Source organism: Arachis hypogaea, chromosome 4 (genome assembly GCF_003086295.3).
Source record: "Arachis hypogaea cultivar Tifrunner chromosome 4, arahy.Tifrunner.gnm2.J5K5, whole genome shotgun sequence".
NCBI classification, from domain to species: domain Eukaryota; kingdom Viridiplantae; phylum Streptophyta; class Magnoliopsida; order Fabales; family Fabaceae; genus Arachis; species Arachis hypogaea.
In genome coordinates, this window is record NC_092039.1 from 114501353 (window position 1) to 114520042 (window position 18690).

At 30.5% G+C, this 18690-nt stretch overlaps 2 protein-coding genes across 2 annotated transcripts; both read left to right on the top strand.

The window, feature by feature from the left end:
* Positions 1–490: 490 nt before the first annotated feature.
* LOC112797384 (uncharacterized) lies at positions 491–2707 on the top strand. The gene is made up of 3 exons (XM_025840291.3): positions 491–1089; positions 1692–1795; positions 2190–2707. The coding sequence occupies exons 1-3, from the start codon at positions 928–930 to the stop codon at positions 2497–2499; spliced, it is 576 nt and encodes a 191-aa protein (XP_025696076.1). The 5' UTR covers positions 491–927; the 3' UTR covers positions 2500–2707.
* Positions 2708–17386: 14679 nt separating this feature from the next.
* On the top strand, positions 17387–18639 carry LOC112797387 (uncharacterized). The gene has a single exon (XM_025840295.3). The coding sequence runs from the start codon at positions 17799–17801 to the stop codon at positions 18354–18356; it is 558 nt and encodes a 185-aa protein (XP_025696080.1). The 5' UTR covers positions 17387–17798; the 3' UTR covers positions 18357–18639.
* Positions 18640–18690: the final 51 nt, after the last annotated feature.

Sequence of the window (18690 nt, forward strand, 5' to 3'; positions counted from 1 at the left end):
TTTCATAAATTATAATGGATTTAAAATTTACTCTAATTTTATCTCCAAAAATATCTGCGTATATCAATAAAAAATTTGAATTTTCTAAAGTTAACAAATTTATAAAATAATAAAATAATAAATTAATTACCATTATATTTATAATTTCTATCATATAAAGTTCTCGTAATCTACTAATCTTAACTTAAAGATAACTAAATAATTACTTTTATTAGTTTACCAATTTTTTTTATTTTAAAAGAATTTGATTTATCAATAAATATTAAATAAACAAATATTTTTCTCCATTTGTTTTTTTTTTTTTTTTTTTACCGTTAAGATATGTTGCGGCCGAAAAAAGTGAGACCGAAATTTGCAACCGTCGGATCTAAAAACTAGAAAGGGCAGAGTTTTGGTCTGAACTCAACTGAGCTGTGTGTTGGTGATGGGACCCACACCCTCTCATGCACTGTGGACCCTACGAACACGATTCCCATTTTTCAGTGATATCATGAAATGAAGAAGAAGCCGCACACTCACACCCCCAACACACAAAAGAGAGAAGAATGAATTGAAAAGAAAAGAAAAGAGTCTTCTTCAACTCTTCTCTTCTTCTTCTTCTTCTTCACACCAACACCTTCCTTTGAGTCACACCAAAGCCACTTCTGATTCCTACATCTCCATACCCTTTTCAGCTTCCATCTGACACCAAAAGTTTCCATTTTTCTCACATGGGTCATTTCTATTTTCCCTCTTTTCTTTAGTTTCTATCACCCTTTTGTCCCCGTTGGACTTCGTGTCTATCTGGGGTTGAAGCTTCCAAGTGGGGTTCTGTATTTTCATGCGGTGGTGGTAGCTTGTGTTCTTGAGCTTTTTTCTGGCTTCTGGGGTTTTGGTTTTGGTTGAATCTTGTGTTAAAATTTGAAAAAAAAAAATTGGTGATTGGAGATGATGGGTTCAGGTACCAATTTGGTTACCACGGTCATTGGGTTTGGGATGAGTGCCACTTTCATTGTGTTTGTGTGCACAAGAATCATTTGTGGGAGGATAAGAGGGAGTGTTGAATCTCGCATGATGTATGAGATTGAATCCAGGATTGACATAGAACAGGTAAAAATTTCACCTCTTCAAACCCCCCCCCCTTCCTTTTCTGAGCTGATTTTATTAAGTTTTTTTCTGGGTTGTGATTTGTGAACATGAGTTTGAGTTTTTGATATTCTGCTCAACTTTTGTGAAAAGTAGTTCTATACTATGTATTATTTGGTCATGGTTCTTAGATTGTTGTTCTGATCCAATCCTCCTTGAAGCATATAAGGAATGAGGGCAGCTATAATTTTGGTTCTTTTGTAAGCTTCTATATCAAATTATGCAAATGCTGCATCCTTTTCCTAGAATAAATCTGTGACTTGGCTATAAATTTCAATCAGATGTAGAATTGGTATATAGGTATTGAACAATGTATATACTGCCCTTTCATTTGATTTGTCTTTGTAAGATGAGTATGTGGTCGAGACTTCTTCATAGGTCAGTATTCCATATATCATATACTTCGGGTTCATGAATCTGCATATATCATATAATTCAAGTTGATGATATTATTCTTTGCCTAATTAGTAGTTTAGTTTATACCTAAGTGGTGGTTTTGTTTATTTTACTTGTTTATCTGTTCAGGGTGGGTGATTTAGATTTTAATTTTTCATTGTTTATGATAGCCAGAACATCATGCTAATGACCCTGAACCTGAGCCTGTTATGCTTGATGCAATCCCCACTTTGAAGTTCAACCAAGAGGCCTTCAGTGCCATTGAAGATACACAGTTAAGTTCGGTCTCTCTGTTTCAGCTCATGCACAACTTGTTCCTCCATATGTTCCTTAACCTCGAATTGTAACTTCTAGTGTTTTCTAGATACTGTAATTGTCTTCACATCGTTTTTTATACTTTATTCATGGAGTTTGCTTTTGATGTTTACACTGTCATCCAATCAAATCCTTTCATTTGGACAACCATTCAAGTAGTTGATTTCAAAAGTTGTTACTTTTGCCGAAGGACATAATTGGATGTCCGTGTAAGACATCTTTACAATGATAGTCCATAGAAATTAAATCCACGGTTACAAGAGCTAATGATATAAGAAAAGCACTTCATGGATTCGAAATAAGCTCAACCAAGGAGTCAATGAATGGATAACTAATTCGCATTACTTCTACAGGTGTGTCATATGTTTGGCAGATTACAGAGAAAGAGAAGTGTTACGCATCATGCCGAAATGCGGTCACACATTTCATCTTTCTTGCATTGACATATGGCTGAGGAAACAATCCACTTGCCCGGTATGCCGTCTGCCATTGAAAAACTCGTCCGAGGCGAAACATGTTAGACCTGTTACATTTACCATGAGCCAGCCTCTTGATGAGTCGCACACACCAGAAAGGAATCAAGATAGTGAGAGTCGTGTCGAACCGGCCGCTAGCAACTCCTCACAACCACCACCTCCTGGAGAACCAGAAGCAAGGCAATGATCTACTCGGGGGAGAAGGGTTCTTCTCCAAAGAAAGTAGTGTACAATTTCTGCTTCTATAGAGAAAGGCTTCTAATTAGATTGGATTCAAATTCTTTGTCTGTACTCTGTAGTATGGCATTCATATTCACTTGGTGGTGTAAAACAAGGCTTGTCAACAGTGATTTCTACAGCTTACATGTAAATAAATATGTTTTTGTTTTGGTGCATATGCTCATCTAGGTTTTGATGGAGTTTCTTGCATTTCTATTTAAAATTGACTCCTTTTAGCAAGCAATAACAGATTGAAAAGAAATACCAAATCACATGATTTTGTTTCTTGTTAAAGAATTTGGTCAATAGCAGAATTTTTGTTCCTTGTCACAAGAGGGTGAGTCTTGGAGGAAGGGTGCAATCATGTTTTATGACATGGGATATGTTTTGTTAGGGAGTAAAAATAGGTTAGAAATTTTCATAGATAAATGTATTCTTGAAATTTTTCATCCTATTATTATTTTGCAAAATCCTATTATTTATGTAATAAGTTCTATCAATGATTTCGTTTGTGGCAGGTGACTCCAGACAAATCTTCAAAACCAAGTATATATTATAGCTATATATAATGAAAAAAAATAAGCTTAAAAAACCTTGATCAAATTGTGAAACTTATTCAAAAAATAAACTTAAAAAATTTATTCAAAATTGTGAAACTTAAAATCATTGTCATTGTCGATTTCATCTGCTGTTAACTTGGATTCTAGGAACTCAAACACAAAATCTTAAATCTGTTAACTTAGATTACCAAACATAACTTGCAACTATGATCTGTCCATGTGCATATATGGTGGTGTTTTAGAAATTTCTTTATGCCAAAGAGTTGTATTTGGAGCTTTGAGGTGCAATTGTGAAATATGCTTTTTTTGTATTTGAAGTTGGTAACTGCATTAAGGTGAAAACTCACGTATAGTTAGTTGTCTTCATGTGAAGTTGATAATCAAGAATCATTAGATGGCAATTTAATCAAATCTATCAAATCATACAATGATTTTCGACTATCAACTTCATATGAAAACAACTGCACGTGACTCTTCACTTTTTAGTATCCAATATGCTGATTAAGTTACTGGAAAATACTAGTGGCATAATCTATAACTATGACACATAATTATGTCTCAGAAAAATTTGAGTAAAATGGCAAATGCAAAATGAGCTTTTCCGTAATCACTTCTTTTGCATTTTTTTGAGAGCAATATTATTCTAAGTTTTGATATGTTTCTGGAATCTGTTGATAGGAACATGTGTCTGTTGTTGTTTTTCAATAGATGGACACCAAAGTGAGAGGCAGAATTTGAGTGTCTTGTCATGTTTGCTTTGAATTTAGCTGTATATAGTACATATGATCATAGTTGTACTACCACACTGTTTTTTCTCCCTTTCTCTTTTTCACTGTTTCTTTCAAATATTCCACCTCCTTATTTGTACAAGACTTCCATATATTTAGTTATATGATTATTCAAAATAAGTCACATTTTTCAGTTTTCTTTGTTTGATTGTTTCCAATCATTTTGGACTGTGTCTGTTGAGATTTTTCCGAAAAACTCGTGACTTTTTTTTTTTTTTAAATTTCTACTGTTGAAAATAGATAGCATATTTTGGACTAATTTGATAACATTTTAATATACCTTAAAATAATTTACATATCAATTTCTATCATTTTTCTTCAAATTTTATCCTTAATATCCTTGACCTATAAATAAGTTTATCCTATTATACGCAATATGCACGTGTCAGTAAGACAATAACATCATTAATATATAATTATTCTATTTTCTGTATTCTATGCCAATACCATCTTATTCCCCAATTGGTCAGGGATCTTAACACCTAAACCAACTATGTGACTGTTTGATTGGCTTCTTAACACAAATTTTATTGAAGTTTTAGAGTTCTTGCAAAACAACCTTTGTCCATGATGTCATAACATGTTAGCGTGTTACCAAACTTACCATTACTACCATTTCATAATCTCTTGGGTTTTTCTTGGTGAGGTAGCTGCATATTTTGACAAAGAACAATGCTGCATATAGCACATATCTTACCCTACAAAGTTAAGAACCACTAGGAAAAAAAAAAGGGATCTTGTTCTTGAATTTGAAATAAAGATGAATATTGGGATATGGCAGAGATAAATTAGCATAAATGAACTCATTGAAGGAGAAACATGATACTTCTAAGCTTACTGCATAATATTGGAACAATATTTTTTCAAAAGAGTGGATCAATAAAATATAAAATAAAATAAAATTGATATTGTTTTGAGTCATAAGTAAAATGAGAATATGTATGTAGAGTTGCCAATGAGTACGTTAGGATAGGATTTGGGCTCTACCTTACTCACAGCGGATCGGATAGGCAATCCTACCTGACTGGATAACTGGGTTGGATAGGGTTGAATACCTGCGGGTTGAGTACCACATCTTATCTATTTGTAAAAAAAATAAAGAATTTCGTATATATTTGTTAGTCAAAGAATTTCGTAAATCAAAATAGTATTCGACGAGATTTACAAGGATTGTAATTTGAAGAAAAAAAAGATATCAAAAGAAAGGATTTTTTCGTCTACCAACAATTTGTCGAAGAATGAGGATCGATGGACAATGTGTCAAAGATCAACGGTACATCACAAGGGCAATTATTCGATTCTGCATTTGGCGAGAACAGTTATTTTGCAACTGTTCAAAGATGACATTTGGCAACACAGGATTGGTCGAACTAGTCTATAAATAAGCAAGGTTTGGAAGGAGCAAGGGTTCAAATTTGTCCTCAGAAAAAAGTCTCGCACATTCACATCCCAGCGATGCCAAGAATTTATTTTCTGTTTCTTCCATGTTTTTTCATTTCTTTTAAGTTTTCTGTAATTTTCTTTTTGCTTTCTTTAAATTTGAAGTCATTTATTTTGTTTTCTGTAAGGGTTTTGCTACTGTGTAGAAAGGAGATTCTTTCAACACATGTAAAAACCACCTGTCAATCAATAACATAGATAATGGAAATAACATACCAATCTATAATAGAGCAATAACATCAATATGGGACCCACATATTTTTTACTTTATATCTAATAATGTTAATACCAGTGACTACAATTAAAAAAAAAATTTATATATGCATAAAAATACAAAAAGATTTTTAAAAAGTTGTAAAATTTTAAATAAATTCCACTATTTTATTTATTGCTAATAAAAAGTTACAAATAGAAATTAATCATTTTTTTATCTCTGCTAATGATAACGAAATATAATTTTTTTAAAACAATTATATTCTATATAAACGATATACTTATTATCAAATTCTTAAATATATATATATATATACTAAACATTTTATTTTGGAAAAATAAAAATATATAAAAAATAAAAATATACTTATTATCATATTTTATAAATAAAAATATATCATTTTTTAATTAAGACTAATAATATGTATTCTATTTGCGGGTATATAATTCTACCCAATTTGATCGAGTAGAGTTGTCTATCTAATTTGCTGGGAATAGAATAGAGTGCGAATAGAGTTTGCTTGTGAATATGATCGAATGCAAATTCAGAATATATCCTATCTTAATCTATCAGCATTCTTAATATAATATATAACATATATTTAAAATTTATAAATTATATATGTAGTGAATAAATATTAAAGCTACAACTTTTTTCTTGTAAAAATTCAAGATAATCACTAAGTTAATAATTTAAATTATTAATTTAATATATTTGTTATTAAAAAGTAATGTTGTAAGAACTTAGAATTAAAAGAAGAGTGATTAGATATTTATTTTTATTTATTTTATTTTAATTTTATTAAGAATTTGATAATCATGTTATTTGTAATTTTATTTTAGATTTTTTTTAATTTTATTATTTTTAATTTTAATTTAAACTTAATTTTTTATTTTTTATTTTATTAATATGTATGAAATATAGAATGATTGAATTTTATATTTACTTAAAAAAAATTTATTTTCCTACTAGTAGAGTTTGGATAGGATTAGGGTAGAATCCAAACTCTACTATATATTATCTTTTGCCAGTCCTATAGGATTTGGACTCTACCCTAATCCTATCTACAAGTTGAAAACCTTTTAAAAACTTAATTTTAATCTTACTCGCATCCTAAAGTTTTCAATCCTACCTTATCTAATCTTACCTGCAGAAAAATAAATTTTTTTTAGACAAATATAAAATTCAATCATTCCATATTTCATACATATTAATAAAATAAAAAATAAAAAAATTAAAAATTAAATTTAAATTAAAATTAAAAATAATAAAATTAAATAGACAACTCTATTCGATCAAATTGGATAGGGTTATATATATCTGCAAATATAGTATATATTATCAGCTTTAATTAAAAAGCTATATATTTTTATTTATAAAATATGATAATAAATATATTTTTATTTTTGTATATTTTTATTTATCCAAAATAAATTTCTTAGTATATATATATATATATATATATATATATATATATATATATATATATATATATATATATATATATATATATATATATTAAGAAGGAAAAGTCTAGGAGGCAGCAGTTTTATTGAATTTTGGCCAGCATATAACCAGCAGAGGAAGGTGAGCCATTGGATAAAATTTCACACCAATCTCACACCATCAAATCATCATTGATGGCTAACAATCACAAAAATTGCTAACCCCTAGCATTGCTCATTTAAGAATTTGATAATAAATGTAGAATATAATTATTTTAAAGAACTTACATTTCGTTATCATGAGCAGGATAAAAAATTATTAATTTCTATTTGTAGCTCTTTATTATCAATAAATAAAATAGTAAAATTTATTTAAAACTTTATAACTTTTCTAAAAGTCTTTTTGTATTTTTATTTATATATAAATTCTCTTTTTAATTGTAGTCAGTATTTAACAAATATTATTAAACATAAAATAAAAAATATGTGGGGTCTATTGATAGCAGAACTTCAATTTTATGGGTCCCATACTGACGTTGTTGTTCTCTCATGTATTGATATACTATTTCCATTACTTATGTCATTGATCGACACGTAATTTTTATATGTGTTGAAAAAATTTTCGTTCTACACAATAACAAAACCCTTTCTGTAATTTCAAATTCAAATAATTCAATTCCAGTTTACATTCCGTATAGTTCTCTCTTTTACTTTTTCAAAATGGAGTCTTTGGTGTAATTTGCAAAACTGATATCCGCAAAAGAAGAGTAGATTTCGCTCTCATATCATAGATATCGAACCAACCCAAATTTACTAAATATCCGTATAACAATATAATTTTTGGGAAGAGTAATCAATGTGAAATAAATTTTTAGGTATTCCAAAAAAATTTAATTTTAATAGTAGTTTTACATATGCATCTAACTTTGTAACACCATATCGGTGACAATAACCACCTTTTAAATTGATTGCGTAAATGATCATTCAAAAGATCGGATGTGATTGCACGACTGTATAAAATACTTTATAATATCGATGTGATTGCACGACTATAATAAATACTTTACACTCTCGATGCATCAAAATTAAACACATTACAAAAATACTTATATCTCAATAATTTTAGTCATTGATGTTATATATATTATCAATAGTTAAAACCATTAGAATATTGCCGATATTTCAAAAAATACCTGAAATTCTTCTTATATACACCAGAATGAAATGACTTGAAACCCGTTTAGTGTATTTTGTCTAACAACAAAAAGAAAAACAGTAGTTTGTAGATTGAAAGCTTCCTGAAAAGGAAAAACAGGAAAAAGGGAATGGTATTTGCAACACACTATCTGAATTCAAATATTAGAAAGGCCAAACAGTTGTGAAGACATGACAGTCTTGTTTAACTAATAATGTAACAACACAATCTTTTTTCCTATCTTTTCCTTCGCGGTGAAAATTACAATCTTTCTAGATTACATTTCAAACTAGACTTATATTTATCCATTTTTTGTACTGTAATAATTTGACTTTTTTTTTAAATGAAATCGAAATGAAAATCAAAACAAATATTTTTTAAAAAACTTAGATAAGTTTTTGATCCTGCAATATATATATATATATATATATATAGTGAATTCTACTAAATTTTTCTAATTTTAAAGAATAAATTATTTCTTATTATATGTCACATTATTATTAGTTGAAATAAGTTGATTTATCATAGTTAAATTTAATTTTTTATTTAATCTAAATTTTGATAACCCAACTAATTAATTATAGTATAATTTTTTTACAATTTATAAAAATCATTAAAAAATATCATTTTATAATTTATTTATTCTCAAACCACATATTTATCAATAATCTCTATAAAAAAATCTCAAAAGATAAAAAAAAATAAATATAAAAAAATTTAAGAGACACTAAAAATTTTTAAAACACTATATTTTGATAATTCTCTCTTGCTTTTATTTTCATATTTTCCAAAAAATCCTCTTCATATATAGTATATTTGGTAGTTACTAATCCTCTATTACAATAAAGTTTATTTTTAATTACAGTTCAATTAGAGTCGTGCATATTCAATGAACATACCGAATAAATAAACTAAAAGAGTAAAGTATCATTTTGTCTCTGACGTTTGGGGTAAGTCACAAAGTTGTCTCTAACATTTAAATCGTTCTATTTAAGTCCTCAAACGTTTTAAAATTGACTCAATGTTGTTCTGCCGTTAGGGATCTATTAGCAGAATTGACGGCGGAACAAAATTGAGACGATTTTAAAACGTTAGGAACTTAAATAGGACGAAAACATTAAGAATAAAAACGATACATAGAAAAAAATTTTAATTTTATTCTTTAATAATATCTATTTTTTACGGTACATAATTATTCAATTATTTTTTAATCACATCTAAATAAATTATACTTAATCACATTACTTTTATTCTAAATAAATTTATTTTTTTATAATTTTACTCTTAAAAATTTTTTCACATCATAAAATATTTGTAAAATGACTAGTACATAAACTTGTGGGGAAAAAAATTATATATATACAATAAAGTAATATGATTCTAGTCATTCTACAAACATTTCATGATGAGTAAAAATTTTTAAGAGTAAAATTATAAAAAAATAAATTTATTTAGAATCAAAGTAGTTTGATTAAGTGTAATTTTTCATAGATGTGATTAAAAAATAATTGAATAATTATGTACCGTAAAATATTGATATTAGTGAAGGATAAAATTAAAATTTATTTCTGTGTATCATTTTTGTCCCCAACATTTTCGTCCTATTTAAGTCTCTAACATTTCAAAATGGTCTCAATTTTGTCCCGCCGTCAATTCCGTTAATAGATTCTTAATGACAGGACAACATTGAGTCAAATTTAAAACGTTAGGAACTTAAATAGGACGATTTAAATATTAAAGACAACCTTGAGACTTACCCTAAACGTTGAGGACAAAAATGATATACAAGCACGAAAAATCATAAAAAATTTTGAAATAATAACACATTTTATAAAATAAATCCTTTTAATTTCATCCAATTAAATTTAAATTTTAAATTGCGTGCAGATTGCATGGTTCTTTTCCTCTTCTATTATTTTCTTCTACGGTCAATGATCTCGAGTTTAACCGTTGTTTTTCCTAAATTGTCTTCGTCTCTGTGAGAAGAATGAAATTTTTTTAAAAAAAATATATAAAAGAAGTAAGATAGAATTATCAAATGGTAATGTTATGAGAATTCTTTTATATCTTTTAAATTTTTTTATTTATTCATTTTATTGGATTTTCTTGGTTGAAAATGTTTAATAAATATATAATTTGAGAAAAAAATAAAATAAAACTTTTTTAATGATTTTTATAAATTGTTAAAAGAATTATATTATAGTTCATTGGTTAAGTTATAAATATTTAAGTTAGATGAATAGTTAAATTTAACCATAATAAATCAACTTATTTTAACTAATAATATTGTAATATGTAATAGGAAGTAATTTATTTTTTAAAATTAAAAAAATTTAGTAAACTTCACCTACATACATACATACATACATACATACATACATACATACATACATACATATAAATATATATATATATATATATATATATATATATATATATATATATATATGTGTGTGTGTGTGTGTGTTTGTTTTTTTTGTTTTAGTTTCTATAATTTCCTTTTCAGTTTTGGTACAATTTTTTTTATTTTAAACTATTAAACTACTATTCCACCTTAACTCACCACACCAATAAAAAAGTTTTACGGTCACAAATTCAGTTTAACAAAATATATAAAATCAGTTACAATTTTAGGCTTCGTAATACAGTTTAATTAATCAACAATCAATAAAAGTTGTTTATTACTTTTTTTTATTCTTTCACAATTTTATTATGGTATCAGAGCTTTGGTATTCTCCTTGAAGAGGATACATAAGCTATCATTTTTTCGGTGAGAAATCATCCTACTTCTTTTTCAACCTCCTCCCACAATAAATAATCAATCTTCCAATTTAACTCAAAATCAAACCAATCTCTATTACATCCATTCAAGTAAAAATCCAACATCACCCTTGGCATGTTCTAATAAGAAATAACTATTATTCATGGAATAGTCACTATGGCCTGTCTGCGTCTTCTTTCGGCAATTCCGTCTGAATTTCATTTCAACAGTCATGTCTATATTCTGTTTTAGCAGTTTAATCTACACTCTATTTTAGCAGTTTCATTTGCACTTTTATTGTATTTCATGCACTTTTTTTTTGAACAACTTTTATTTTATTTTAAAAAGATAAAATAAAATAAAATAATAAAAATATCTTTATTTTATTTTCTATCATTGAATTTGAACTCATATTAAGTTTTAGTTTGATAGAACATTATCTTTTCAAAAGTTATAACAATCAAACAATAAAAATAACTTTCAATAAGTATAAGATACAAAAATTGTATTTAGTAAAATTATTTTTAATATTTAAAATAATTATACTAGACATATATATAAAATATTTGAATAATTGTAAATAGAAATTTGTTCACATATATTTTCATCCTTCTTTAGTGCACCAACAATAAATTCTGCATTTTGGAACATAAATTTTTTTATGATTTCCTTTATTCCTTTATAAAACTCTTAAATTTCTTCTACCATCTCCAATTTCAATAGCACATACAAAATTCTTATATCTATATTCAATTTTTTGTGCAATTTAGAGAAAGAACAGAGAAAAAAGACATGTCATAGAACAAAAATAAATTACAACAGCAATGCAATACCACAATATACTTTTCAGAGAGGACATAAAAAAAATAATCTTTTTAAATGTCATTATATTAGGACATAAAAAAAACAATCTTTTTAAATGTCATTATATTTTAAACAGTATCATTGCATCAAGCCGTGCAAACACTTACTATTGTTGTAGTTAAATTATTTTTCTTGTTCCTCAATAATGAAGAGGAGTCACTAAAAGCACTGGTACAACTAAGGAATATGAGTCTCTTCTTCTGTTGAGTTGTAGCCATTTTTTTATCATTAGAATTTTATAATTTTTCTCCAATTTTTGGTTATAGAATGAGAGAAGGAAGATGAAAGTAAAAGAATTTTTAATCAATCAAATATCCACTTAATCACTAAGATAGTGTTTAGTTAGTGAATGTGTCTACATAAGATAGAGACACGCCTTATGTTTGGTTGTTGAGATACAAAATTTTGAAAAATACGTTGGTTCATAAGTTGACGCAGATTACATGTATTCAATATACCTCTAATAAATTGAGACACAAAAATTAATATCGAGACACTGATTATTTTAACAATTTTATCCTTGTTTTATTTTTATATTTTTATTTTAATCATCTCTTCTCATTTATCTCCAAATCTCTTTATCTCTTTTTTTCTTTTTTCTCTTTTTCCTTTCAACTTCTGTCTCTTCTTTCTTTAAGGCCAATTAAGCAAAAAAAAATTTTTTCTCTCTTCTTTTCTTTTCATTTCAATTTCTGTTTTTTTTTTCTCTTTTCATGACCAATCAATCTCCTCTATTGCTGGAGACACATGTATTAGAGTGAAAAAAAACATGATACAAATATAATTCTTTTAACAAAAAAATATTTTCATTGATAAAATGATAAATGTGACCAACAGAATACAAAATTTATGTATACATTTAATTTATTAATTAATTTATGCATAATTTTATTTATCATGTGATTTTTTATGTGTATATTTATCGATTCTTTTTAAAATATATATACAAAGTAACGCTTCTACACTTGGATGTAGCCCAATCGCGGTTTTTAATTTTCATAAGGAGCTAACAATGGAGTAGGACCCCGTTATGGGGAGCAGGTGTGCTTTACCTGCATGTGGTGTCAGGGTAGCCAGAAATCGGACCGTGCGAGTGGGGAGGTGCTAATCGGACGGTCCGACTTGCACACATAATATGGACCGTGCGAGTTGTTAGTGGCTTCCACGTGTCGCAGCTCCCTTGCTCCCCAGGACGGTGCCCCATCAACCAGCAATGAACGAGTTACTTCAACCCAACCTACCTCCGAATCCCACTCAAGCCCTCATTTTCATCTATCCCCACCCACCCAGCAGCCACATTCTTCCTTCTTCTTCATCCTTCAACAACGTCTAGTACAACTCCTTCATTCAAAACAGATCAAGATGCCAAACAAGAAAAAATATAGAGATATTGATCGGCCTGAATATCATATTGTAAATTATCTAAACTATGATGATTATTAAGTGTATTTATTAATTTTTTTTATATTTCAGAATCATTATTATTGTTATTAGAAACTTAATTATAGTTATTGTTGGAGATAGTTAGCCTAGGAGATATATAGCAACCTCAGTGTTATTATTAATCTTAATGTTATTACTGAAATTTTCTATGTATCCGTTAACTAGGACATGTATACTTACTGCATGATTAATAAGTACTTGGAGAAGTTACAATGTTTCACATGTTGTTAATTTAATGGACATTATCCTAAGTTGCATATGTCATAAGAGTACATTGATATAAGTTACAATGTTTCAAATAGCATATTAATATATAATTCTATTGAGTATTCTGATCGGCAGGTTAACCAGCTGACTGACGGTATTTACTACGGCTATGTCCCTCAACACCACATTGCCTACATCGCTGTGGAGGACGCAACATTCGCGTGTCCATCTCGTTCAAGAAGTGGGTCATCCTGAGACGACATTTGGTCACGCGTCTTAAGAATGGATTGGGGACGAATCACGGCCCGTTGTAAGCAGGCCACGTAGAAGGATTTTCCAGTGGCCTAAACCTAACTCGGTAAATCCGTCGAACTTGGTCCATCTTATACACATCATGCACATATAGTTGCCAGTCCAGTCGTTGATTTGCACAACATGCAAACACATGTCAACACGAAATCCGGTCCACCTGGAACTCGCCATAGTCACATTGATGCCGACGGAGGTCGACGGCATACTCCAATCCACTAGGCATCTCACGCACTTCAAAAACCTCATTCTGCCTATCGAAGCAATTAACCTGGATGTTTTCTAATGCAAGTTGGTGGTCACAAACTCCAAAAATACATGGCCAGCGTTAATCCGAACCTCCGCCTCGGCTCTTTTCCGGGTGAATAGCTCGTTAAGCCTGTAGAATGTTGCTTTAACAAGTGTAGTGATCGGGAGGTTGCGTGCACCCTTCAGCACGGAGTTAATGCATTCAACTAGGTTTGTCGTCATGTGACCCCATCGGTAACCACCATCAAATGCCAATGCATACTGTTCCCGGGGGATTCGGTTTAACCAGTTCGTGTAAGCCTCGCCCCGTTCTCGTAAACGCTGGTAACGCACTTCGTACTCGCGCACTGTCCGTGAATATCCTGCAGAATAACAAAAAACAAACAAAAAAAAATAAGAATTACATACGCTTAACAAATGAAATGCTATTAATAACAAACTTTGAATTACTCAATGTTACCTATATTAACGACAAGTTTCTGCAGGTAGGGTGCCTTGAATTTTCTCAAGAAGTTCAACTCAATATGCCTGATGCAAAACATGTGGAAAGCTCTAGGAGGCGATCAAGCTCCGTTACTCCGCTCCACAGCTGAATTGATGAACTCGTGTCGGTCGGATATCAGTCCCACACCATCCCGAGTCACAACATGTTATCGCAGGTTACTGAAAAAGAAGTGCCACGCATCAGAAGTTTCTCCCTCTGCAATAGCAAATGCAATTGGGACGATGTTGTTGTTGCAATCCTGTGAAACTGCCACTAACAGACAACCATTATACTTTCCGTACAAGTGAGTCCCATCCACCAACACAATTAGCTTACAATGCCTGAATGCTCTAATGGAGGGGTAATAACTCTAAAAGACTCGATGCAATACCCGAATATCACTCACCAAGTCATCGCCTTGATATACAGGCATAGTCTCAAAATGGACGACAGCTAATGGCTCCTTATGACACATAGCCTCAAACCATATAGGCAACGCTTCGTACGATGCTTCCCAACCTTCAAATATTTTTTCTACTGCCTTTTCCTTAGCCAACCATGCTTTCTGATAACTGACGGTGTAGTTGAACTTCGATTGCACTTCTACAATAACTGATTTTACCTTTAATGAGGGGTCAACCTCAACCAACGGCTTTATTGCTTCTGCAATTGTGTTTGAATCCAGCTTCGAATGATCCTGAGAAATGGTGGCTCTGGTATAAGTGTGACTACCATTATACCTCCGTATAACCCAACAATACTTCCTGCTGATCATGCTAACCCTGATAAGTCAATCACACCCAAACCCATACTGTGTACACTTCACATAAAATGTCAACGGCTCCAACTCATACACCCGGTAGTCTACACTTCTTCGAATGCTATACTCTTTCATCGCCTTAATAACAGCTTCCTTAGAACTGAATTCCACCCCGACAGCAAATTCACCATCTGCAACAATAGGAATTTCTGCCGCGACGACAACCATATAAAAAATAATTATTCCACAGATATTTAATAACCGAATCTTAAAGGTAGATCAATATTCACTGCATCAATTATGATATAAATAAACTTTATATCAGGTTTTATCTCACACTAAACAAAATAAAAACTTAAACACATAATTAACTAAATAATTAAGTACATACTAATTTATATTTAACTAAACCAATAACTAATTAAAAAAATTATCTTAAACTTACCTAAATAAGCACAATAAAAAACTTATAATTGGGTATATATTCACATGTCACCTAACTTTCAATTCCACATCAATTATTAGAAAATTCTAATCTTCTTTATAAATATGGCCAATTACGTACCTACACTCGTATATTCCGGAAACTTCGGAACATGCATCGCCTCTAAATCCAACACTCACATGAAAGATGGCTCCTCAAATGGCACTTCGTTCACGAGTGCATTTGCCACGTCGGTCACATTTGGGGCCACAGTGCCATCACCTTGATCTTCATCTCCATCTGGACCAACAACTTCGTAGTTGCTTTCGAACTCTTCTTTATTGTCACTATTGTAATCTTCTTGTACAATATTCTGGTCGGCCTCAGATTGTTCGAATTCAATGTACAACTCGATGAACAAGATTCGGGCACGACTTTCAATATATATTGAAAACATCTCTTGCATACTCGCTTCGTCCGTTACATATTTGGTTTCAAATTGGACTAATCCACCGAACACCTGTATGGGATATCTGTATAAAATACAAGATATTTTCCTCGACATCTCAGAATCAATCTTCTCACAAATCACCCCTTTGAGCTCTTCAAATGAGATTGTGAAGGGAATAACAACATCTAACGAATTTTCACACATAAATTTCACTCCTTCAAAAGTTTGTAACAAAATCTGACCAAAGTAATACACTTTTAAAAGAACTCTATTATCCATTTCTCTCACTCACCTAAATAAGAATAGAAACTTCAAAACCAAAATTTTTTACTTTATTTAGGAGAAGAAGACGTCGAGCAAGAAGAAAAACCAAATCTAAAATCTTTTTCACGAGCCACACACTATATATATATATATATATATATATATATGCACTTATAACTCGGACCTAGCGATTACTTACTTCTGATTAAAAAAAAAAATATACTACTCAAATAGGACCATGCGACTTGTTATAGGAATTTCTAATCAAAATTTAAACACACACAATACGGACGGTCCGATTTGGCGTTGCTGAATTTTCAAATTTTCCCTCTCTTCAAATCAGACCCTCTGATTTGTTCACCATATTTTCGTTGTAAAAAACTTGCATGGTCCGAGTTCTCTAATCTACAACTCAGTAAAAAACTATCCCACACAATAATCTAGCTTCCCTATAACCCATAACCAAGCACAACACAAGTATGGTGCTCATAACAAAAAAAAATGAGCCGCCAAATCGAACCATTTGACTTCAAGATCTTCCAATTTGTGTATAACAGCCTCCATCCATTAGCAAAACACGATACTATACAATAAGCGAGTATTACACCTTAACAACAACAATATAATAATTAATTTATGTATGAACATATGATTTTTTTATTAACCAAACATAAAAAAAAAAACATATTTTAAAAAATTTTATCAACCAGATTTAATTTAGCTAAAGTTTGAATTTAAATAAATTCAGCTCATTAATTATAAATAATATATATCTACTTATTAGAAATTATAAATATTTACATTATTATTAATATATATTACTTATTTTATAATTCTAATTTATAATATGTATGCATCATATTGATTTTAATTTTTAACATAAAATTTATATTTAATTATGTTTATATTCGTAATTATGATATAACAAAATATATGAACTAAAACTAAAAGTGATACATATAACAAAAAAAAATTATAATTTTAAAAAATTATGATCATTTGAGTTATTATCAGAATATCAGTTAATTTTAAATCATCTTGTGAAGTTTGTCTCTCTGATCATTTAAGCTGAGAGTCAAATTTATTTTGACCTAACTCTCAATTTTCTTCCAACCCTAATACAACTCATCATAGTAGCCCAACAGATCTCAAAACTGAAGGCAAAGTACTCAAATCAATCTGAAAAGGAAAAAAAAAAAAGGAAAATTAAGATTCAACTCAACAGTGTTTTCCAGACAACACTGTCAGCAACAAAAACAACTTCTTTTGCTGCAAAACAACACAACCCCTCCCTTTCCCTTAAACGCAACCCTGTTCTTCCAACAAACAAAACACAATTGACAATACTGTTCTGTTCTGTTCTGTTTCAACACACCCCACAACCCAAAAAGGAAACTTTTTTATGTGCCATGGATGATTATGATTCTTCCATGGCAGAACATCAGCACCCATCAACGCAACCACCATTACCAGAACTTATTCACTCTCTAGAACAAGCAACTTTCATGGCAAAACAGCTTCAATCCACGACCAACCCTTCCCACCTTCTCCAAATTCACACCTCCCTCCACCATGCCCACCAAAACCTCTCTACCTTCCTCTCCACCCTCCAATTCCCCCCTCCCCCTCCGCCACCGCCCGCCGCTGAGAACTCTGTCTCCTCCGCCAATGGGGCCGCTGGGGAACCGATGCAGATGGGTGATGATGATGGTGGTGGTGGTAATGGTGATGATGGGGTGGTTGATGCAGAGGAGACATCAAAGTGCACAATTGAAAAGGTTGAGGAGAAGATGAGAGACTGCTTCATCAAGAATAAGAGGGCTAAGCGGCCCCTTTCGCCTTCGGCGGCCGCGGCAATTGAGGAGAAACGGTTGTCTGATGAAGGGTTTGTTGGGAGAGTTAAGGACTATGATCCACATGCAATGAAGTTGAGAGCTTTGGACCTTGTTTATCAGTTTCATGGTTGAAGAAGAAAAACCAGTTTTATTTATCATCATCATCATCATCATAGAACACAAGCATTGAAGAATGAGGATATAGCTATTTTTGTAGATTCATCTCTGGGATATAGTTTCAATTTGGAAGATGTCACATATGATATGTTTATTTGGCCTATTTTCTTTTGTTCTAGTTTTGGTGTTTTTCATCTTGGCAGCAGAAATTTTCTTTTTCATTGGTGGTATTATTTTTTGTGACTTATTGATAGAACTCTCTGATTGCATATAAAATTAGTATTGATTTGTGTAGTTATTCTTGATACATCATTTTTGCTGGTTACATTAGTTTGATACTTTGTCAATC